The 24,791-nt window shown below is 39.8% G+C and overlaps 3 protein-coding genes across 4 annotated transcripts; 1 reads left to right on the top strand and 2 right to left on the bottom strand.

Moving 5' to 3' along the window:
- Positions 1-3,021: 3,021 nt before the first annotated feature.
- On the bottom strand, positions 3,022-5,818 carry LOC104089586 (uncharacterized). The gene is made up of 4 exons (XM_009594514.4): positions 5,444-5,818; positions 5,071-5,271; positions 3,619-3,642; positions 3,022-3,523 (listed from the first exon to the last, which is right to left on the bottom strand). The coding sequence occupies exons 2-4, from the start codon at positions 5,258-5,260 to the stop codon at positions 3,225-3,227; spliced, it is 513 nt and encodes a 170-aa protein (XP_009592809.1). The 5' UTR covers positions 5,261-5,271; positions 5,444-5,818; the 3' UTR covers positions 3,022-3,224.
- Positions 5,819-7,538: 1,720 nt separating this feature from the next.
- LOC104089583 (receptor-like protein 50) lies at positions 7,539-10,880 on the top strand. 2 transcript variants are annotated; one of them, XM_033654398.2, is made up of 2 exons: positions 7,539-7,647; positions 7,843-10,880. In XM_033654398.2, exon 2 carries the CDS (start codon positions 7,855-7,857, stop codon positions 10,657-10,659), a length of 2,805 nt encoding a protein of 934 aa, XP_033510289.1. In that variant the 5' UTR covers positions 7,539-7,647; positions 7,843-7,854; the 3' UTR covers positions 10,660-10,880. The 2 variants fall into 2 exon arrangements, with proteins under 2 accessions (XP_033510289.1, XP_070037121.1); XM_070181020.1 differs by lacking the exon at positions 7,539-7,647 and having other exon boundaries at positions 7,698-9,637; positions 10,151-10,880.
- Positions 10,881-13,857: 2,977 nt separating this feature from the next.
- Positions 13,858-15,706, bottom strand: LOC117272952 (phosphoglycerate mutase-like protein AT74H). The gene is made up of 2 exons (XM_070181024.1): positions 15,062-15,706; positions 13,858-14,355 (listed from the first exon to the last, which is right to left on the bottom strand). Exons 1-2 carry the CDS (start codon positions 15,636-15,638, stop codon positions 13,964-13,966), a joined length of 969 nt encoding a protein of 322 aa, XP_070037125.1. The 5' UTR covers positions 15,639-15,706; the 3' UTR covers positions 13,858-13,963.
- Between the last annotated feature and the right edge of the window lie 9,085 nt (positions 15,707-24,791).

Here is a 24,791-nt window from a genome sequence, read left to right on the forward strand (position 1 = left end):
CAGTTTGGGTTTATGCCGAGGCGTTCGACTACATAAGCCATCCACCTTGTTAGGAGATTGATGGAGCAGTATAGGGAGTGAAAGAAGGACTTGCATATGGTGATCACCGACTTAGAAAAGACGTACGATAAAGTTCTGAGAGAGCTTTTGTGGAGATGTTTGGAGGTTAGAGGTATACCTGTTGCCTACGTTAGGTTGATTAAGGACATGTATGATGTGGTAAAGACCCGAGTGAGGACGGTGGGTGGGGACTCGGACCATTTTCCGGTTATGATGGGGTTGCATTAGGGGTCGGCACTCAGTCCTTTTTTGTTTGCTCTGGTGATGGAGGTACTAACGCGCCACATCCAAGGGGAGGTGCCGTGGTGCATGCTATTTGCAGATGATATTGTATTGATTGACGAGACGCGAGACGGTGTAAATGCGCAGTTAGAGGTATGGAGGCAAACCCTGGAATCTAAAGGTTTCAAGTTGAGCAGGACCAAGACAAAATACTTGGAGTGTAAGTTCAGTGGCGGAACTCAAGGAGGGGAAGGGGAGGTGTGGCTGGAATCACAGGTCATCCCTAGGAGAGGGAATTTTAAGTACCTTGGGTCTATTATTCAGGGGGATGAGGAGATTAATGAAGATGTCACACATCGCATTGCGGTGGGATGGATGAAATGAAGACTCGCTTCCGGTGTTTTGTGTGACAAAAAGGTGCCACCGAAACTTAAGGGTAAGTTCTACAGAGTGGTGGTCAGACCTACAATGTTGTATGAGGCTGAGTGTTGGCTAGTCAAGATCGCGCATGTCCAGAAGATGAAGGTAGCGGAGATGAAGATGTTAAAATGGATGTGCGGGCACACCAGGTTAGATAGGATCAGAAATGTGGTTATTCGCGACAAGGTGGATGTGGCCCCTATTGAGGACAAGATGTGGGAAGCGCGATTTAGGTGGTTTGGGCATGTGAAGAGGAGGAGCACAGACGCCCCGGTGAGGAGGTGTGAGAGGTTGACATTGGAGGGCCTACGGAGAGGTAGAGTTAGGCCAAATAAGAGGTGGGGAGAGGTGATTAGACAAGACATGACACAACTTCAGTTGACCGAGGACATGACCCTTGATAGAAAGGTATGGAGGTCGAGGATTAGGGTAGTAGAGTAGGTAGTCTAGAGTGTTCATAACAATAGTATTGGCATGCAGTCTCGCTTTCTGTTGGTAGTAGGTTTTTATGACTAACCGTTGTTTTCTTTCATTGTTGATCACCTTACTGTCTTGTTCTTTCTATTCTGCTTTTGGTATTGTCCTTTCTTGTGTATTTTTTTCATTAATGTGGTGCTATGCTTTCCTGAGCCGAGGGTCTATTGGAAACAACCTCTCTATCCTCAAAGGTAGGGGTAAAGTCTGTGTACACACTACCCTCCCAAACCCCACGGTGTTATTGTTGTTGTAATTATTAAGTTGGTATATCGCACAGTTTATTTCTCAAATATCATTCCATTACTGGACTCTCGAAAGTGCAATATGTACTGTTACACGGCGCCTTCCTGAAGTTCCTTGGAAGGGCGACGTAAGGCTAAGCAACCGATGTCAGTACGGTTGCCGTCCGCCAACTGAGGTCCCCTCCGTACGCTAGACTAGCGTACGGCGAGGACCTCAGTTGGCGCATAGCAACCGCACTGACATCGGTTGCTTAGCCTTACGTCGCCCTTCCAAGGAACTTCAGGAAGGCGCCGCATAACAGTTGGTATCAAAGCCTAGGCTCGACATCGGACGAGGGATTACATTGTAATTACCACCATTTCTGACCATAGTGAATTATGGGGATCGCATCGCGACCCTTGAGGGAACGGTTGACGCATTACGGCCCATCGTGGAAATGGTGCCCGATCTAAAGACCAGCCTAGTGCAAAGGTTGGACGACCTGGACCGCAGACTCATCCAGGCAGAAATTGACATAACAAACATCAGTCAAGACTCTGAGGAAGACCGGGAAACAGCTGCCGTCGAGGCAACCAAAATTCATGGCAAATTCGAGGACCTCCAACAGGAGCGTGCCGAGGATTTAGCCTATCGGGAACTAGAGGCAGACAGACTGACCGTCATGCAGCAAACCATAGACAACTTGACAGGCCAGCTCAATGTTGTCAATGCTGCCCTTCAAAGCCTGCTCAAAGGAGGCGAAAACCACATCAGGGGTGCCATGAACATTGCCCCCATGCCACAAAATCTGAAAATTCCGGAGCCCAAGCCATACAACGGAGCCTGGGATGCTAAAGAAGTGGAAAACTTCATCTTCGACATCGAACAATACTTCAATGCCGTTGGACAGTTGGAGGAATCCAAGAAGGTAGCAACTGCTGCCATGTATCTTCAAGGCGATGCAAAACTCTGGTGGCGAGTCAAATACGAAGCCATCAGGGCCGGTGAAGATACTCTCCAGACATGGGCAGAACTAAAGGCCGCCATACGCCTGCAGTTCTTCCCCGAAAACGTGGAATACAATGCACGGAGAAAGTTGCGTGAACTCCGCCACACCAGGTCGGTGCGGGACTACGTGCGTTAATTTTTCGCACTCATGCTAAACATACGGGATAAGGGGGACCAAAGCATTCAAACATTCAAGCATTCAAACAATTCTCTGTACTGGTGTCTCTCCCCCCCGACACCGCATTGCATCTTGTAATAGCTTTCATCATCATCAATACAATCATCAGCTTTCATCATCAATTGCTCATTTTCCGCTGCTCAATTGCTCACGACATTGGTTTTCCCGTACAGCACTGACAATCTAGTCTAGTGTACGGCGAGGACCTCGGTTGGCGCATAGCAACCACACTGACATCGGTTGCTTAGCCTTACGTCGCCCTTCCAAGGAACTTCAGGAAGGCGCCGCGTAACAGTACTCATGACATGGCAGCAAGATGACCAAAATTGGCATGTATTGTATCAAATCAAATGTTGTCCCTAAGTCATGAAATTTCGTGTCACAAGTATGCTGCTCCAAATTGAAAACCACACATATGTTCACTAAGATATGAATTGTACTAACACCACTTAACTTTAATAAACCAATAAACTGAATTCAACACAATCTGAAGTACAAAGAATGAAAACCTAAGACCAAAAGCATAAACTATATTCACAAAAAAAGGGTGTACACAGAAAGAAGCATACAAGTGCATGTCTATTCTCTACCGCACAACAAAATTTAAATAGTTATTTTCCTTTGAATAAACTCTTTACTAGTCCTTCCATCCAAACTCAATGGCTCGTGTCTCCCACAGTGCAGAGAGCTTACGCTCTTCTATCAGTGCAGCTTGAGCCTTCTCCCTACCTCCCTCACATGTATCTATCCCTATGTTGCACTTCTCTGATTCTTTTTGATAGTGTGAAGATGCTCTTTTGGCGCTCATAATTAGAACCTTGGTGCGATCCAGAACGTCATTAGTAACATTCTTCTGCAAGTTAAGCTCCTCTGACAGTAAAGTTGCAATATCCTTCTTCATCTCTTCATTCATTTGAGGATCGTCTTTACCACAGTCTGCATCCACAACAAACAAAATAATGCAAAGATTTGAAAACCAAGTTAAACCACTCCTTAACTTTTTCAGGGACTAAATGAAGCAGTGAACTAACCTGCCAATGAGCTGTTTAAGATGTCTGCAAAACAACACATAATAGGAGATGAGAATCAGCAGGAAAGAGGGGGAAAACAATTACAGAGAATATCAAGGATGTCAATTCGGACAAATGTATTTCCGACAGTTATGCTGTTTTTCCAACATCAAACAGCAAGAGAAAAGCGGAACTACTGAATAAAGATATACCTTAACATTTTCTTCTACCAGTTAAATAGAAGGCTATAAGATTCAAATACCTTGCACGTTGATTTAGAAACTCTGAAGGATTAAAACTGTAGCATAGTATTAAATATTTGAAGCGTAAGATATATTGATTTAAGCATCATCACTTATATGTAAACAATCCTCCTCCTCTTCAAAAGTAGAGTACCTCTACTCTTAGTTGATTTTGAAGGCATTCAGTCTCTCCAATCAGGCTAAGGGAATAAATCATTTCAGCAAACTCTTGGAACTACTCTTTCTTGAACCCTCTCTTGTACTGCATTTTGCTGATGTAAATTTATCAAAAAGCTCTCATTTTTAAAGAAGCTTGACTGGCATAAAGAATTTCTCTCATGTGCCAGCAACATGCAATAGTTCCTCTTTCAGTACACTAATTCTCATATGAACCTTGAATTAGAAATTTCACTTATAGTGCCTTTCGCTAACATTTTGTTTAAAACTTGAGACCTGCACCGGTTCTCAACAAATCAATTTCCCAGAAGACATAACTTAAGATCAACTGCCTGAACTCCTGGTTACGAATTTGGAAGTATAACTATACACAGCATTTGGTTTTATACAAGGACGATATAGTCTTTGAATATATAGCACAATTCACTCCTTCAACTTACTTCTGTCATGATTATTCTCTTGCCACACTCAAATAGGAACATATGGTACCTCCAAGGTTTCAAGTCACAGAAATTACTTCTAACATCTAGTTTTAGTTTATTCTCCACCTTATATAAGTGGTAACAACTAACAAGCGAGGTCATATAAATTTGAGGATTCGACCAGTTTTTTCAGTTCAATAGAAAAATGAATCATTAACTCACCAAATTTGATGACAAGCCAACCCCATGAAAGCATCTACATTACCTTATCAAAAAGAAAGAAAAAATTCCCAAGAAGGCTTAAGAGTTTCCGTTTAAAGAATCAATTCACGTCCCCAGAGAATTCCACATGTATTTCACAAAACTGAATCAAACGAGTGCAAACATAGATTAAAGGCATAGCAGGTACAAGCGAAGGCGTTAAACAATATCATATCACTTAAGCAGCATTTCAACTTTAATTAAATGAACTGGTGAATGCTACATGCTTCAATATATAATCAGGCATTATGTTTAGTCATTAGGATCAAATTAGGCAACATATAAGTACACAACCTATACTTTTTTTGGTCCATTAACAAGCATTTGGTAGATAAGCAAGACTTAGCATCCAAAGAAAGATGTGAACTGACCTAAAGGCAGGGAGAGCATGGATTCCTCCTCACAATCACAGAAACACGGAGGACATGAACCCACAGCCTTAGAAGAGGGGCGCAATCTTGGCGGTCTGACCATGTAAACAACCAGAAACAAACCCACCAGAACCATAACAAATCTCACTGTCCCCCTACCAGAGGACCTCTGGTCTGATGGGTAAGCCATAAAAAGTGCCCCTAAAACAACAGTAGAAGTTCCAAAAACCCAACTTGTCAGTGAAATAGAAACAGACAAATAGGACAAACCAAATCTTTTTACTTTCAAAATGAAATTACAAGAAGACAACAAAAGAACAAATCTGAAAAACCCAATTTCACATCTCATCCAAAAAACTACATTTTTACATACCTGGGTCAAAAGAGATCAAAACTTTATTACGTTATCTTTAACTCAAACTCAATCATTTGAGCAAGTCTGAACAAAAACCCACTTTAACAAAATGGATATATAAATGCCTTGTGAACCACCAAATGGAAAAGACTTTATAAAGCACAAAGTGATTGTAGTGAGTAGTAAGCTCAATATTCTAAGAGACAGAGAGGCTTATCAAAAACCAAATGTCCGCTGAGGTGTTTTGAGTTATTATTAGGGAAAGTAAAAGTGACTCAGATCCCAAAAAGGAGAGAAACGAAATTTATGGGGTTATTTACAGATGCAACATTACTAGAACAGTTGTGTAGAGAGAAAATCGGAGACATTATGTAGTGAAGAAGAAGTCCATGCTTTTTAATGAAAGTAGTAAAGGTAGTATTTGATCATGATTCAAACACTAGAATAGGTGTATTAGAAGTAATCACATTTGAATTAAAGTTAATCAAAACCGGGAAATGTGGTTGTGGGGAAGCTAGAGTAGTTATATTATTGAATGGACCAATCTGGCACAGGCATGTCATTTACAGTTTATGATTTTGCTACATTCGCCCATTTTTTAAGTGATACTTCTGCATAAAGTTAAATTGTTTTCAAATAAGGAAAGTGATCATTCTTTTTGGGACGGACTAAAAAAAAAATATGTTCGTATAAATTGAAACAGAAGCAATATCATTATTCACTTATCCTAAACTTTTTGGCCCCCTCCAGCCTCCTCCCCTCCCAAAACCTTGCATGTGTGCGCACTCACATATATAACACTACGGATTATTCAATGGATTGTTACATAAATAGCCGTCAGATTCAATGTTTATATTTTTTAATCGGTATACATAAATTATATATTAATTAAACACAACTATGCATATATTAAACATCTAACGGTTATTTTTAGTTTAAGAGATTAGGTAGACGACTATTTGGGATAATTCTTTCTTATTTTTTCAATTTGATTTGAAATTTGAAAAGGCAAATTAGACCTCTACAAGCGGACTATAGAATATGGGCCAAGCCACTCGAACAATTGACTACATGAGGTTATGTAATGGCCCGTTACTTTATTATTTATCCTCTACATGCATTTAATGATACGATGTGCCAAAGTGTGACTTGGACTTACTAAAATTTTCACATATGTATGTTGGAGGTGTGAGAGAGATGTTGGGTGGGTGCTTGAGCCTGAATTGAGTATGGTTGAGATGGTGTGGATGTTAGAAGAAAGATAGTAAGGTAGCACAGAAATATACAAACTATTTAATATTATGTATTGACAATTTTAAAAAAGAAAAAGAAACTTAAGAAAACCTCTTTTCTTTTAACAAATTTTGCTTAGTTATCGTTGAATTTATAATATCCAACACCAAACCATTATGGTGGAAGGGGATTTTTGCCCCATTAGGAACTTGAGGAATAGTGTAAGTATACTATATTTTTGGAGGGTACTATGTCGAATTCACCTTTAATTAAATGGCATTAAGAGAGCAACAAATAAAAAGACCAGAAATCAAATAATGAGGGTTCAAGCAGGTAAAACGAAATAATAGTGACAAGTGACAGAGAGAAAGGGAAAAGGAGTTGAAAGACAATATTATTTCAAAGGATACCACAAGCCAAAAGTAAGTTAAAAGTATCAAAATTAAGCAAAATAGATAAAATATTAAATAAACAGACGTGCTAAAAGACTTGTTTTTCGTTCCTGGAGACTGGCCAGTGACCACCTGATACGAATGTAATCACAGCTAACGTTCACATAATATATTACCCAAAATACAATTTTAAATCCAAGCAAACAAGTTTAAAAGAGGAAAAAAGAAGAAAATCTCTCAAGTAAAGCAGGTGTGAAAAGACGAAACCTCTCAAGTCTCAATTTAAAATAATTCAGTGGAATCATATGGCAATTAAATATTAAACAGTCAAGAAAGAGAAGAAAATGAAGCATTCCAACTTTGACTCCTTGTGTCGTAGTAGGTAGTCTGTTTCCTCCACTCTATAGATAGTGAAATAATATAATCATAGTACTGCTAGCAAAAGGATAATAAAGAACGACTAATTAATATCAGGAAAAGCATCACGTTACTTATTTTCACGAGGATGATGATCGATATCCCACATGCCTCAGACAATTAGTATTGCTATTCGAAGCTTCAACTTTCCTTTCTGGTCACAGTCCCACACGGTTTAAGGTATCTAAAATAAAAATTTATTGCCATGCATTTCTTGTTCTACTTAAAATAGGCAAATTATTGATCTGTTAGCCATAATATTATACAACAACCAAAAAAAAAAAGAATCCATATTTTTTATCATCCCATGTGCCTCATACAAGGTTTTGCTATTTTTACGTCTCACATCAGCTGAAGCTTCAATTTTCCATTCAGGTCACACTCTCAATGAGAAGTCAAATAATGTTTTCCCAGCTTTTCTTGATCCTGCTACTCTCCATCTGCTGTAGAATGAGTTATGTAGTGGCCGCAGCTAATTCCAGCAAATGTCTTCAGGATCAGAAGGTGTTGCTGCTGCAGTTCAAAAATAATCTTACTTATGATTCTGAAGTATCCACCAAGCTGGTTAAGTGGAATCAGAGGATTGACTGCTGTCAATGGCAGGGCATCACCTGCAATGATGCAGGGCAAGTTATTGGTCTTGACCTTAGCTATGAATCGTTCTCCGGCAGTATCAACCAGTTAGCAAATCTTAAGTTTCTCTCTGTTATCCGTCTTGATGTGAACAATTTATCTGCTCCAATTCCAGACTTCTTTTTAGACTTCTCCAATCTAACTGTCTTGAGTCTATATTCCTGCAACTTGATAGGAGAAGTGCCTCAGAAGATATTCCAGGTATCAACTCTGCAGACTATTAACTTATCACAAAATGAACTTTGGGGTTCTTTACCTGAATTTCCTTCAAATGGATCTCTACACACTCTGGATCTGAGCTATACAGGATTCTCAGGAAGTATTCCCACGTCCATCGAGAACCTTACGATGTTGTCGCATGTTGACCTTAGGTTATGTAATTTTACAGGTTCAATTCCATCTTCTATGGAAAATCTAACCCAGCTTTCTTATCTGGATTTCAACTGGAATAGCTTCACCGGTTCTTTTCCAACTTTTAAGCTGTCCAAGAACCTCACCTATATAACTGCTGCTGGGAATAATTTGACAGGAATATCATCGGACTGGGAAGGCCATGAGAATCTTGAGTATCTTGACTTGAGTAATAATTCACTTTCTGGGCTCATTCCAGCATCGTTCTTTCACCTACCCTCACTTGTGAGTTTATATCTGGCCAACAACAAATTTTCTGGGCAAATAACTGAATTACAAAATGTAACTTCTCCACTAGTAACTCTTGACTTGAGTGCCAACAAATTGGAAGGGCCAATACCTGAGTTTTTCTTTGAGCTACACGATCTCGGAACTCTTGCACTTTCATCCAACAATTTCAGTGGAACTGTGCACTTGAAGAAGTTTACAAAGCTCAATAACCTTGGAAGCCTTGATCTATCCCACAACAGCTTATCAATTGACACAAATATAAGTGAATCAGACTTTGCCTTGCTCCCCCAGCTTGGTGGTTTATTCTTGGTGTCGTGCCACCTGCAGAATATCTCCTTCCTCAAGAACCAATCCAGCTTGCAGATGCTAGATCTCTCAAGCAGCCAACTTACTGGTGAAATACCAAACTGGTTGTGGGAAATCAATGATGGAAATCTACGTTTTCTGAATCTTTCTGGCAATCAATTCACGCATTTTCAAGAGCCTTATAGATTTGGCATTCTAGATTTCCTTGATCTGCATTCAAATATGCTCACTGGAAATATTCCACTACCACCAATAGCAGCTAAATACGTGGACTTCTCCAACAATAACTTTGCTACTTTGATGCCGCCTGACTTTGGCAATTATCTTGAAATTGCTTGGTTCTTCTCAATTGCAAACAACAAAGTTATTGGCAATATCCCTTCTTCAATCTGCAAGGACAGCTATCTTGAAGTACTTGATTTGTCTAACAATAGATTGAATGGCACAATACCACCATGTTTGGCAGAAACGAGCAGCACACTGAAAGTATTGAACCTGGGAAAAAACAAACTTGCAGGAAATATACCACGAAATTTTTCTCATAACTGTCAGTTACAAAGCCTTGATCTCAGTCAGAATCTCTTATCAGGTCAGCTTCCTCGTTCTTTGTCCAACTGCACAAATCTAAAGCTAATGAATCTGGGAAACAACAAGATCAGGGATACCTTCCCCTGCTGGTTGAGGAACTTATCCAATTTGCACGTACTTGCATTACGCTTCAATCGTTTCCATGGGAACATTGATTGCTCTGGAATGAGTTCCAACTGGACAGCTCTTCAAATCATTGACCTAGCTTCCAATAATTTAGGGGGCATTCTATCCCGAAATTCATTCTTGGAGCTAAATGCAATGACTGCTGATCCAGCTATAGCCCATTCACGCTTTGATCACTTGCATTTTGAGTCTGTATCTGTTAGGCCAATTTACTATCAGGATACAGTCGGTCTTTTTCTTAAAGGACAAAACATGACATTGGCAAAGATCCCCGTCTTCTTCACCTCCATTGATTTTTCAAGTAACAATTTTGTGGGGGACATATCAGAGACAGTTGGAGATCTCAAATCACTTTATCTTCTCAATATTTCACACAACAATCTCACAGGTCAAATCTCTCCAGCATTTGGAAATCTGAAGCAATTGGGATCACTGGACCTGTCATTCAACAAGTTAGATGGAAATATCCCAGAAAAGCTTGCTAGCCTCACATTTCTTTCCTTCTTAAATTTATCATATAATGAACTGGTTGGAGTGATACCACGAAGTACCCAATTTGATACCTTTGCGGAAAGTTTCAGAGGAAACAAGGGGCTATGCGGGTTTCAGCTGAATAGAACTTGCAAAAATATTTCAGCAGTAGCACCTTCAGAGCCAGAATTTGAGGAGGAGAATTTAATTTCAAGGACGGAGATTTATGTAAGCATTATGTTAGGATTTGCTGTTGGCATTGGGATCATCTTTCTACCACTTTTGTTCTCTAAAAGATGGAACCAGTCGTACAACAAACTAGTTGACAGATGGATTTTAAGGATATTTGAGCAACGAGATCATGATGGGATAACGAGTAAGAGCATTAGCGAACCATCTTGGAAGAAGACGGAAATCAACAGGTAGTCATTAGGTTCACGAAATGATTGCAGAGAAAGGTTTATGTTTCTTATTCTATTGGACTCTGTATGGCAAGATAACAGTTTTGAGCTGAAGTCCTTCCTATTTTTTTGAAGCAATTGCAGTCCTTTTTTGCCAGAATAAAGAAACAGTGCCTTGTACATTCCTCCATCTTGTAATACTTCAGTATATAATTGTTTCCACTGTGAGTTATCAGTGTTTCGTAATTGCTGGTCCATTCATTTTGATTGCTACTTATTAGATAGCAAAGTAGTTTGTCAACCCATAAGATAAAAGTTTAAATTTAAAAAGACGCAATCTTGCTTTCTACTTTGTAATTGTAGGAAACATCAGTGCATAGTCATAACGAACCTGATAACTACTATACTGACTTAATCAAAGTAAAACCGGCACCAGCACGTTCTTCCCCTGAAAGTGAATGATTTGTAGAAAAATCCATCTAAATAAACAGTTTAAAACTTTTATTGCAGCAAGTAGAGAAAGAATGTCCTAATGGATATTCATGTAACGCTCTCAAAAAGTAAATCAAAGCATAGCATTGTCAGAAGCCAAAAAAGAAAATAATATTACCTCAGGTCAACTTCGAAGAAGCATTTCCACAACCACCTGCTCAGCACTAGGCAGGTGAGAGTTGTATTTATGCTACAAGAGTTAGAATTGAGCTTTTAGAATATGGTCTCATTATTAGTAGGAGTATTTTTCTCTTTACTTAATATCCAGGTCAAGTCAAACTGGGTTGGCATTGTTGGATCTATCGAACAACCAAATCAGAGGTGAAATACCAAGCTGGATATGGGAACTTTTCACAGAGAGAGCCATTCAGTGAATCTATCTCATAATCAATTCTCACATTTACAAGCACCCTTTAGAGTTGGCTTTCTAAATTCCTTTGATATTCATGCAAACCTGCTTACCGGTGAAGTCCCATTACCATCACCTACAGCACTATATGTGGACTTGTCTAGCAATAAATTTGATGGTTTTATCTCACCTGATTTCAGCAATCACCTCTCAAATGCCTTCTTCAATATGCAGTGCGACCTATCTTGAAGTACTTGACTTGTCCAGCAATAGTTTGAGCGGCAGTATACCATCATGCTTAGCTAAACAAAGCCTGACAGTACTGAACCTTGGAGGAAACAATCTCAGAAGTAATATGCCTGGAAACTTTTCAGAGGAGTGTCGCTTGGAGACAATAGATCTAAGCCATAATCTCTTGGAAGGGAAGATTTCTCGGTCTTTATCCAATTGCAGCAATCTAAAGGTGTTAAAAGTGGGGAGCAACAAGATAAGTGATTCCTTTTCCTGTTGGTTGAGAAGGTTGTCAAATCTCCATGTACTTGTGTTACGCTTCAATAATTTCAATGGCAACATTGATTGCTCTGGAGTCAATTATACCTGGCCTGCTCTCCAAATCATTGACCTAGCTTCCAATAATTTTAGTGGCATTCTGCCAAGAAATTTATTCTTGGAGCTGGAAGCTATGAAGATTGACTCAGCGATATCACGAGTTGATCACCTGTATGCTGCCAATAGAGTTTTTTGGAGATGATTCAAGCGCACAAGTAGAGATTTACTATCAGGATACAGTCACTCTTACTCTTAAGGGACAAGAAATGTCCGTGCCAAAGATTTGGTTTACCTTCAACTCAATTGACTTTTCGAACAATAGTTTTGTTGGAGGAATCCCTGAGACAGTCGGAGAACTTAAATCTCTTTATCTTCTAAACTTATCGCACAATGCTCTCACTGGCCAAATCCCACCTGCAATTGGAAATTTGAAGCAATTGGGGTCGCTAGACCTTTCATTCAATAAGTTAAGGCACGTCCCAGAGAAGCTCTGAGGCATCCCACATCTTTCATTCTTAAATTTATCATACAATGAACTTGTTGGAATGATGAATTCAAACCTTTGATGATAAATCATTCATGGGAAACAAGGGCGGCTTCCCAATGAACAAAGCTTGCAATATATAAGGACAGAGAAGAAGCATCTGTGCAGCCAGCATCTGAAGACGAGCAAATGTTTAATAAGGCCGACATCTATGTACCCGCTGCATTAGGTATGACAATCATATTTCTACCACTCTTGGTTTCAAAAGGACGGAGAGAAGGTTACAACAAGTTGGTTGATGGACTAATTTTCCGCGTATTTAGCAAGGTTGATGTAAAGAAAAGACGCACTACTAGCATTAGCGAACTATATTGGAAGAAGAAAGCAGGGAAATCTCACACCCAAATTCCAAGTTCAAGAAAATGATTAAAGGCTTTCAGGTCGTTTTATATCATACAATATCTCATTACATGTAGCTGAATGGACGCATTTCCATTGGCCGCTACGGCGACCATGGAATGCCTGACTATTTCATTCCCAATTAGATTAATTGCAAGTGAACATTGCTTCCCCGTTATTTATAGTAGTACTTTTTGTTTGTTGCTGGCTAGATCAGTAAATTCTTGATAAAAAACGATAGTATATAAAACCTATAAAGCAGCTTTTCAGAAAAGTGCAATGTGCTAATTGAAATGCATCATAGTTATCGCGAAGCATGACATTTATCTTAAGCTGGCAAGGGCATTCTTTCGTTACCAGAAAGTTGTGCTCAGGCATTTCGACAGACGTCTGGTGAGCACAGGTGACAAAAATTTCCATTCATACTTGTCAGGTCCATGTTAAGTGAATTCATGATCCAAAGAAGTCCTTTATACTAATAGATCACAATTCACAGAGAATTTAGATTCTGGGAATAAGAATCCAACCCAAAATGTTACTCCATTTTCTTTATTGGAATAAGGAGTTGAGCTGCGGTTCAATAAGTGAAAAAAGTACGTAGTAAAGCATTCTATTAATGAGACAAGTGAATTTAAGATATCTAACATTTTGGATACTAAATTGAAAGCTAAACCTACATTTTTGTCATACACCTTAGGGGAAAAAATTAAAATATTTACATGCAAAACACACCGACTTTATTTTTTTACTTTATGATAAACTTAGTATTTTTGAATGGTTCGGAGAATTAATACACGCCTTAAACCTAATAAATGATTTCAGGTTACTATTTGGTGTCACTAGAGTATCAGATTGAATTAGGATCTTGAAACAAAATTTAGTAGCATACCTGATACCAAAGAGAGAGACATAACAGAAGGAAAAAGAAAAAGACGAAAAAAGAGAGAGACTTTTAGTTAAAAATCTTATTGTTTATATAAGTATAATATACTAATCAGTAGAGATATCCAACACCTTCCTTAATTAATTTTCTAACACATTAAGAGGACTAGAGTATTATATAATAGTATTCTCTTCATCTGAATCTTCTGCAAAGCAATCCATGTAAGGATATAAATCACAAAGTTCCAGCGAATTAACAATTGGGCCATAAGCTCTACGTTTCTGATCTTCTATCATGTCAAGGGATAATCCCCATTCCCTAAGTTTCTTATCGTTGTGATGAAATGCTAGGCTGTATTCTCCTCTCTGCCCTAATTGCAGGACTTGAAATTCACAAGTTTTCATCCTGTTAAGATCCTCAAATTGCTCAATAGTCCACTCGAACCATTTCATTAGGAAGATGCGACTGCTCAGTCCATGTGTAACAATTATGATGTTGGTATCTTGAGATGTATCGTCACAAAACTTCTTCATCTCTATGTCCCTCCTTAAGCATTCCACAAAACCTGCACATTATTGTATGAGTTCAAAATTTTAAGCATTGGTGCCAACTTGTTAGAAAGTATAATTGCAAGTAAATATTCATGATAAATCACAATTGGTAACCTGATAAAAAATAAAAATTATGTATTAGGTTAAAGTACAAATTGATACCATAAAAAATCATTAAACTACCCGTGTATATAATTTAGGTTCTTTTTGCATTTATACCACCTCCTTATTTCATTTCCTAGCATATGAGATTAGTAGCATTTCTCTTTTTTTTTTTTTTTTTTTTGGGAGGTGGCAGGGGACAGTGGAGGAGAAGACCTTGTGAGCTTGCAAACCGTAGAAAAGTCCAAAACAGATTATTATTTTCTTCACTAGTCAAATCAAGTTCAAGTTTACTGAATAATCCATTCCAAATGAATGCTCAAGGTATCATATACTCCCTCAAGAAGGATTAAATGAAAAAAGACAGCACTCCAAAGTCCAAACGCATAACAACAATAATTACAATCACCCTGTTCTAAACAATTGTTCTACTTTTCGTTCACAATTTAAATTAAATACACGTTGACCATCTTTTGACATGTATTCTTTTGCCATTTCCCTGTTAAGAAAGTGGAAACTACATCATCTTTTTCGAATACTTACCAAATATTTATATTTCATTAAAACATATCTAGTATGGTCCAATTTGGTTCTAAAATTGATTAAAACAGAACTTACTTGATATGCGGTCATAAACTTCAGCCCCAGTTTCACCTCCAGGAACTCTATAATAAAACCTCCCGTACTTCACTCGTTCCTCTTTAACCTTTGCAATACTTGCAGGATTGTGATAGTTACCAAAACTCAATTCTCTGAGCCTGTACTCTTCCTTCACTCCCATCAATTTCCTCTTTGGAAACGATTGGCCCATCTCTCTCAACGTTCTTCTCGTGCGCTCTGCAGGGGAAACATAGAAAAAAACTTTCCAATTGTTAGATTCAACAGCATTTTCAGAAGTGATCAGTTTCTTGATGAGGGATCCAGTTTGCTTGGCCTGCTCAATCCCTTTTTGTGTCAGTTCAATTTTGTGATTTGGGGTTGTTCCGTAAACGTTAATGTCAGCATTTGCTAAACACTCGCCGTGGCGGACTAGGATTATGCGTTTGGGAAAATGGTTGCTGGTGTTGGTGTGGGTAGTGCCATTGGTTAGCATTTTACCCAGAGACATTATATTAGAACAGATACAAGGGGAATAAGTACAAAGTCTAGTAATGAATTCTATATATTGTTTGTTTGTGTTATTTTGGATGATCATGTAGGAAGTTCAGGTTGCATATATATTGGTTTTTGGTATAGGTTGAAAGTGATGGCAAGCTATAACTTGGACTGAGCATCGGAGACTTAGAAAACGTATAATATAATATAAGCTGGAGTTTTAAAAATTATTTGGACAAGTTAATTACTTATAAGAGAATATCATGTAAATTTCTACTACTATAAAACAGTTGAAGATATGTGTTTTACTCGTAAATAGTTCCTACAAAAGATAACTAATTACCCCTAGATATACTCTACGTCCAATAAAACAAAGTTAATATCGAACAATACCTTGCGAATAAGAACTAAAATTAACATTCTCTTAATGAATACCCTGCCTAAATATTCTCAGAAGTCTGATCAACTACTTACGTAACATTCCAAGAACTTCCCACATGTTGGCATCCTTTGTCCTTTTCCTCTTTAATTTTGTGTTAAACTTCCTCTTTCTTTAGCGGAAGACTAAGAACCTGTTAAAAGGGACTAGACAATATATATTGATTTACGTGTCCTGCAGAATCATCCTGGCCCGAAACAAACGGCAAATTTTTGTAATAAAGTTACTCTCACTTAAACATTCAGGTTACATCTTTAAAGTTATTATTTGAGAAAACTGAAGGCAATTTCTCTTCCATCAATCAGCCAGACCACCCATGGGAGATAACTAGGAATCAGTTCCTTAAAAATTCTTAATTGAGTGGTAAGAGAATATCTACTTGTCCTTCCTTCTGTTAAATTATATTCTCATGTAAATTTGGGTAAGTAAATATGTAGCTAGGTTATACATATGTTTACAGTTCCACATGAAATTATAAGGACAATTTCAAACTTGTCATAATCAAAAGACTTCCCTAATTAAGTCAATTAACTTTATTTGTTCTCCTTATATATGTCCTTTTGTTGGAATAACGAAGGGCTAGACTTAACTAGAAAGTTAAGTCAAGTCAAGTAGAGTCAAGAGTGATGTCCAGCCATATATGTTGTAGGGAGCGACGACCCGTGTCCCACACGGTTTTCATTTAGCGTATGAGTAGAGTCAGGTTCTAATTTTGTGAAATTACGTGAATATCACCTGTGCAGCCAGCATCCGAAGACGAGCAAATGTTTTGTTGTTTACCCGAAAAACGGTATAGTTGAATTTGTTCGTGATTTCTAGACAAGTGAATTAATTTGATCCAAAAAGTAATGAAATAACTGATGAAATATAAAATACATAGCCTTAAAATGTAGATGGAACAACAGAGCTAATGAGTCCGGAAACAAGGTTTTCTGGGCACAACAATGATAAGATCAAAAGCGAAAGAATAAAATTATATTAAAATACTGCATAGAATGTAGTTTAAGTTAGTCAGAAAATTCGTCCCCTTACAATGATCACTAAGCTCCCTATTTTTAGCTATGTATAGGGAAAGGAAGTCCTAGGATCATGCCATTATTTAATGTCAATTATGAGGGTCATTGATGAAGATGTAACGTTGGACAAATGTTAAATTCCTTGTAACAGACCATCATCCTTAATGCTGCAAAATATTCTGTATTAAATGTTACCGGGCGCAAAGCATTTAATACTCCATTTATGATCGTTATTCCTTCCGGTGACAAGCGGAACAACTATATTTGATGGCCATCCCCATCTTGCGTTCCACGTGTCCTTCCTTTAAGCGACCACATATCATGTCGTATTTTTTCCCATACAGATAGTCCTCCTGCTTTCCGGTGACACAATCTTGAGTTACCGAGAAGTTGATAGAAAGCACCTTTTTGGCGGGAATTATTATAACTCCCTTTGAAGTTCTCTGACAGTTGATTAGACGCACGTCTCTCCGCATTTAATGCCCCGAACACGCGCCATCTCACGATTCATCACAGCTTTTGCCGTTTATCGAGGTAATCATGGCCATGAATTTAGCTGCCAAAATTTTACTTATACGCACCATCCTTCTCTTATGTACTTCATAATCTCTCAAACTTCTAATTTGCATCTTTATTTCCCAACTTTTCTCTGATCTTCTTCGAACTAGAAATTTTCCATCCTTTTATTTCAATGGCCTCCTCTTCAAAACGTACTAGTTCTTCAAAGGGCAAGAACAAAACTGAGGATTCTGTTCCTCCAACAGTGAGTTCCATCATCCCAAGAAGGCTTAGTACTTCGAAGGACTTTGAAGAGAAATTTCCTGCTGATATCCCTCGCATATGGGCTGTTAGTAGGTACCCTTCTTCTATTCGCCCTTCCAGTATTCCTGCTGTGAAGGAGGACTGCCACTGTCATGAGGGTGACATCATTGCTCCTGACCTATCGGAGCGAGTGACCCTTCCCAGGGAAGGGTTTACATATTTTTTCACGTATCCCTTTACTTTAGGTGCGTTTTCTTTGAGCGGAGAGCTTGATTCCGTGATTGCGGAGTTTTGCCTTTGCTACCAAGTATGTTTGGCACAGGTAAGTCCTTCAGTGTGGAGGACAGTCGCCTGCCTTTGGTGTTTGCGCCTAGAAATTGAAGAGGAACTAACCCTAGCTCATATGATGAATCGTTATTCCCCCAAAATCTTTCGCGGGGGAATGATAAACCTTTGCAAGCGTGGCCACCATGCTTTGTTGTCTAGCATGGATGAAGACAACGACCGTGGGTGGATGGAACAGTTTGTTGCAGTCTCCACCAGTGACATTATTCCAACAATGACTTCATCCTTTCCTGTTACTTGGAACCGCTCTCGTAAGTTTTCTTTTATACACCTTTTCTTACTAGATATCCTTTCATGCTTGTATTGATCCTTCAATCTTCATTTGTTTCAGCGACTCAATGGATCCCACCAATGGTAGAGGGCTTGGACTGGTGGGTTCAAAAGATCTTAGACATCACAACGCCCGAAACCCGTTTGTGGAAAGAGCTGTCAATTAAATACGGGTGGAAAGCCAAAAATCATGGTAACTTTAATTTACCTCGTTTCCACTTTTTGTATATGAAGAACTTGGTTGAACTCTTCTGACATATTCACGAAATTAGGTCTACCTGCGGGGTCAGTTGATATCCCCGAGGAGGATGTTTTGGCTGACCTTGCTGATGCGGTGAGGCTGCTTCAGGAGGCACTTACTCGAACAAGCGTCTCCAGGCCTGCTTCGGGAGCAAACGTTTCTTCACGGAGTCCTCGGCTAGAGAACTAGCAACCAAAAAGAAGACGTTCCTCTGCGGCCGGGGAAAAGAATAAGAGGGCAAAGGTTGATTCCCCTGAATCATCTCCAGTGGCGATGTTGACTGGTCGTCCTTCCGGGCCGGTCATAGACATTGTGATGATCGACGATAATGAAGAAGCTAGTGATGAGGGAGCTTCTTTACATAAAAGGATACGATCCTCATCATCTCAACAGGATGCTCGACCTGTTGAGACAATTGCAACAACTGAAGATGACGTCTCAGCACTTTGGAGAGAAATTAATTTGGTAGTTAATGCCAACTCTCGCTGTCGGGCCCCAATTGCTGTAACCGGTACTGCGAGGCTGAGTACCGGGTCCATGTCGTCTTTGGTTGGCGAGCATCAAATAACCAGCACTGCATTTGATGCAGATGCTTCTCACTCTTCCACTCATCAGCTTCATCTCCACATTCACCATCACCAGCAACTGCTACATCATTTCCATCTTTGTCCACTCTTCAAACAAAGGTTGCTACATCATCTCTATCGGCCGCGCCTGACCACGAAGAAGGTGCACCTCCTCCACAGTCCCCAGTTCATGGGAATTTGGTGCAAAATTATGCTGCCCCTTCTGAATATCCACAAAGGAGGAGAAGTGTTACCCTTTCGGTCTCCACCGGGTGTAACTTGCTTTCGAGGCAAGTGGAGCTTGCTAACTATTTGAAGCCTTTGGCTTCAGAAAAAGTCTGGGAGAAGACTCAGACACTCTCGGGAGAGTGTTTGTTGAACAATGCTATGCATAACGCCGCAGCGGTATGCACTTTTCTTCTTCTGTTATTTCTTCTACTTTTGAACAAATGTACTCTAAGTTTTACCTCTTCTTATTTTATAGGCCAACTTTCTTGCTCCTGAGGGCCTCCAAAGACTGATTCGTGAGAAGGAAGAACTTACTTCTGAACGGGATCAGCTTTTGGCAGAACGGGACCAGACTGTTCTCTGCCTCTCGGAACTGGAAACCAAGGCTACCGAGGCCGTTGTTTTGGAGGCCCATTTGCAGCAAAGCAAGCAAGAAGTGATAACCCTTAGCCAAGAGATTGGGCCGCTGAGGGTTAGATTTGATGAAGCCAAGGCTAAATGGGCAGAAGTCCAGAACGCTATTAATCCTGCAAACGATCGTGAGGCTGCCTCCGCTGAAAGAGTGATTAACTTAGAGGTAGCCTTAAACTCCAAAAGTGAAGAGCTCGATGTGTGGTAACGAAACATGCCCAGTTGGAAGAGAAGTACAGGAAAACTATCAAGCATAATAGGATTTATAGTTCAATTGTCCGTGAGCTCGATGTCAGTCTCAAATTTGCTAGGTCCACCTGAAAAAACCTTTCCGCCGAAATTACTCAACTCAAAGAAGAACTCAAGCGCCGAGCGACTTCCCTCATTGTTGGAAAAACTTATTCCATGTATAGCATGAGGAAAAAAACCTTGGAAGAGGTCAAGACTGGTATCATTGATATTGATGCCGAAATTGCTAAGGCCCGAGAGCTTTAGTTGGCTGCAAAAAATGGACTCCCGACGCAGTCTGACGCTCCAGGTTTTTTTGATTCCGGTTCTGAGTTTTTGGAAACTGAAGAGGGACCGGAAGGTGATGATGCCGAAGACCAAGCTGGGGAAAACGTTAAGCCATCGGTGGAACCGACTCCCGGGGATGCGGATAATTCTCTTCCTCCTGATTCCGGAGACGTTGTAGCTTAGCTTTTTCTTTATTTTTCTATTTTATACCTTTATAACTCTGATGTGCCCTTGTAAATAAAAGCATATTTTTTGCTCAAGTATCGTTTGAGTCTTATTTTCGTTTTGAATATTCATGCAAGTCTTTAACTTTCGTACTTGCTTAAGTATTCTGCGGATGTTGTTCTGTTCGTGCTTTATTATGTGTAATCTCGGATGCTCTTTCTTCGAAGCATTTTGGTTCCGAGAATTATCCATTTTACATGAGAGGTTCAATAAGTATTTGCGCAAGTTTGCTTTTTGTGTCTTTTCTGTATGCAACTTCAGGTGTATTTTTCCCCGATGGCATTATGGATTCCGGGCATTGATTCTTTCGGAACCAACCCTTTAACATGGGGGTTTTTATAAGAGAGGGCCTTCTTATGTTTACGGTGCTCTTGAAGAGGACGTCTCCTGTTCATTACGACACAATTATTTGAAGTACTTGTTTAACTTTCAAATAGTAAAATTAACTCATCGTTCAAACAAGAAACAAGATAAAAACAAAAGGATTCCATTTCATTTAATTCCTTCTATTTTCAAAAGTACATAAGCATTTTGCTATGCAGAAAAAGGATTGCCATGACTTGTGGCTATAAAGAAATTGCCATGACTTGTGGTTATCTTATACAACTTATTTCTACGGGGCTGGCTGCACAGTCCCCGGTCCCGATGATATATTTTGTTCCGGATTTCTGTTCCTCGGTTGACGTGGTATTCAGTGTTGCCTGACATTCAGTGTTGTCGTAACCTCATATCATTCCCCCTAGTATTCGAATGCGAAGAATGCGAATTGGAACACTGGAAGTCTTGTATCTTCGAAGATCCCACCAATGAATTAATAGGTAATCCTTCACTGGTCAACATATCTTGTTTCCCATTAGGAACCCATTCTATCGAGCGGAAGAATACCTAACAATCCTCTAGTGGTTTGTGCTCGTGAACAATCGGGTAACCTCTTTTCGGTAGCAAACTTAACTTCCCGGTGGGAATTTGCTATTGAAGCAAAGATTATCTAATCGTCCCCGAGTGGAAACTTGCTTGTTTGCCTTGTTATCAAAGGTCTTATAACTTATGTCTTAATAGTATACTTTCCGTTGCTGCCTCGTTAAAAACCTTGCTAGAAAAACCCAATTGGGACAAAAACTGAACGAAGGGAAAAAGAGTGCAGCACATACTTTCCATTTGACTGTTGTTCGTCAACAGTGATATCTTTTGAGGTGATCCACGTTCCAGTTGTTGGGCAACTTGTCTCCATTTTGGTTCTCCAACTCGTATGATCCTTTCCTAGTGATAGCTGAAACCCAGTAAGGGCCTTCCCATGTTGGGCCTAACTTGCCCGCGTTGAGCTCCCGGGTGTTTTGAGTTACCTTCCTCAAGAGCAAGTCTCCTACTTTGAAATATTAGAGGTTGGCTCTTCGATTATAATATCGCTCCATTCTTTGCTTTTGAACCCCCATTTGGACGTGTGCCAAGTCCCTGCGTTCCTCGAGCAGCTCCAAGTTAATTAGCATTGCTTCGTTGTTCGATCCTTCGTTCGCCTAGAAATACCTTAAGGTTGGTTCCTCTGCTTCCACCGGTATCAAAGCTTCTACATCGTATATAAGGGAAAAATGGGTCTCTCCCGTGCTTGACTTGGCCGTTGTTCGGTAGGCCCATAGAACCCCAGGTAATTCTTCGGGCCAGCTGCCTTTTGCTGCTTCAAACCTTTTCTTGAGATTTTGAATAATCACTTTGTTTGTTGACTCCTCTTGACCATTTGCGCTCGGATGATAAGGTGAAGAGGTAATCCTCTTTATCTTTAAGTCTTCAAGGAACTTTGTAACTTTTGCACCGATAAACTGCGGCCCATTGTCGCATGCAATCGCTTTTGGTATTCCAAACCTGCAAATTATATTTTTCCATAGGAAATCGACCACTTCGTGTTCTCCGATCTTCTGATAAGGACCTGCTTCCACCCATTTAGAAAAAATAGTCAGTCAAAATTAAAAGAAACCTTACCTTTCCAGGAGCCAGTGGCAGTGGTCCGACGATATCCATCCCCCATTTCATGAACGACCACGAGGATAGAACCGAATGCAAGGGTTCTTCCGGTTGATGTACAAGTGGTGCGTAGCGTTGACACTTACCACATTTTTGTACGAAGTCTTTAGCATCTTGTTCCATACGGGGCCAGTAATACCCTGCCCAAATTAGTTTCAGCACCAAAGAATATGCACTTGAGTGGTTGCCGCATATCCCTTCGCGGACTTCTCTCATGACATAGTTAGCTTCTGATGCTCCTAAGCACTGGGCCAACGGCCTTGAAAGGATTTTCTGTACAATTGGCCTTTCTTGAAGCTATAACGTGTAGCTTTGGCGTGCAACGCTCTTGATGCTTTGGGGTCTTCGCGCAACTTTCCATGCTCGAGATAATCAATTATTTCATTTCTCTAGTCCGAGACCAAACTAGTCGAATTCACCTCATAGTAACCATCTGTGTCCAAGGCTGAGTTCATCAGTTGTACTACCGTCCCTGATTCTGATCCTTGGATTTCTGTTGATGAGCCCAAATTTTCCAATGCATCTGCTTTCGCGTTATCTTCCCTCAGGATATGAGTTATTGACCACTCCCAGAATCATGCCAATAGAGCCTGAACCTTTACCACGTATTGTTGCATATGTTCCTCTTTGGTGTCAAAAATTTCATAGACCTGATTTACCACCAACTGCGAATCACATTTGATTTCGATGACTTTGAAGCCAAGCCCCAAGGCCAATTCGAGCCCTGGAATCAAAGCTTCGTACTCTGCTTCATTGTTAGTTAAAGAAATCATTCTGATGGCTTACCTTAAGGTTTCCCCCGAAGGCGTTATTAAGACTATTTCGAGCTCGGACCATTTTAAATTTGAAGCTCCGTCCGTAAATAAGGTCCAAACTCTCGATGTTGATTCTGACACCATTATTGCCTCTTTGGCTACCAGAGGCAATAGTCCCGGACTGAAATCGGCGACGAAGTCGGCTAAGACTTGCGACTTAATTGCAGTCCTCGGTTTATACTCTATATCGAATTTGCTCATTTCGACGGCCCATTTGACTAATCTACCCGAGAGCTCGAGTTTATGGAGGATATTCCTCAGAGGGAAAGTAGTCACCACAGCTATCGAGTGCGCTGGAAGTAAGGCCTCAACTTTCGAGCGGCGACTACGAGAGCTAAGGCCAGCTTCTCTAGATGTGGGTAGCGAATTTCTCATCCCATTTAAATTTTGCTAATGTAATAAATGGGAGATTGCGTACCTTCGTCCTCTCGGACTAAAACTGCACTTACTACAACTTTTGAAACTGCGAGATAAACTAGCAACGTTTCACCTTATTTTGGTTTTGAGAGCAACAAAGGGCTTGACCGATATTTCTTCTACTCCTTCAAGGCTTGCCGACACTCTGATGTACATTCGAAATTGTTTTTCTTATTGAGTAGTACGAAGAAGCGATGACATTTTTCTGATGAACGGGAAATGAACATGCTCAAAGCTGCCAATCTCCCTGTGAGCCTCTGTACTTCTTTTATGTTAGACAATTGATCCGGGATGTCCTCTATGGGCTTGATTTTATCGGGATTTACCTCAATTTCCCTTTGTGAGACTAAGAATCCTAGGAACTTACCCGAATTAACCCCGAACGCGCACTTCTCGGGGTTGAGTTTCATATTATGCTCTCTCAGGATGTCGAATGTTTCTTGCAAATGTTTCAAGTGGTCACCTGCATTCAAAGACTTAACGATCATATCATCTATATATACTTCCATAGTCTTTCCTATTTGTTTTTCGAACATCTTATTCACAAGCCATTAATAAGTGGCTCAAGCACCTTTTTAGCCCGAAGGGCATCACATTGTAATAATATATACCAAAATTTATTATAAACAAAGTTTTTTCATGATCTTCTGGTTCATCATGATTTGATTGTACCCAGAATAAGCATCGAGGAAACTCATTAACTCGTGCCTGGCCGTGGCATCAATCATTTGATCGATATTTGGCAATGAGAATGAGTCTTTCGGGCATGCCTTATTAAGGTCCTTATAATCTACGCACATGCAAAATTTATTATTTTTCTTAGGTACTACTACTACATTGGCTATCTAGTCTGGATATCTTACCTCTCGGATTGAACCAATCTTAAGTAAACGGGTTACCTTTTCTTTGGCGAATTTATTCCTTGCTTTAGCAATAAGGCACTTCTTTTGCCTTACCGGAGGTATGTTGGGATCCAAGCTTAACTT

Source organism: Nicotiana tomentosiformis, chromosome 1 (assembly GCF_000390325.3).
Source record: "Nicotiana tomentosiformis chromosome 1, ASM39032v3, whole genome shotgun sequence".
Classification (NCBI taxonomy): Eukaryota; Viridiplantae; Streptophyta; class Magnoliopsida; order Solanales; family Solanaceae; genus Nicotiana; species Nicotiana tomentosiformis.

Coding starts and splice junctions, on each gene's coding strand:
- LOC104089586 (XM_009594514.4), bottom strand. CDS start 5,260: ATGGCTTACCCATCAGACCAGAGGTCCTCTGGTAGGGGGACAGTGAGA. Junction 3,643..5,070: donor CATGCTCTCCCTGCCTTTAG/GTCAGTTCACAT, acceptor GTTGTTTTGCAG/ACATCTTAAACAGCTCATTG. Junction 3,524..3,618: donor CTTAAACAGCTCATTGGCAG/GTTAGTTCACTG, acceptor TTGTGGATGCAG/ACTGTGGTAAAGACGATCCT.
- LOC104089583 (XM_033654398.2), top strand. CDS start 7,855: ATGAGAAGTCAAATAATGTTTTCCCAGCTTTTCTTGATCCTGCTACTC.
- LOC117272952 (XM_070181024.1), bottom strand. CDS start 15,638: ATGATCATCCAAAATAACACAAACAAACAATATATAGAATTCATTACT. Junction 14,356..15,061: donor AGTTTATGACCGCATATCAA/GTAAGTTCTGTT, acceptor AATAATGTGCAG/GTTTTGTGGAATGCTTAAGG.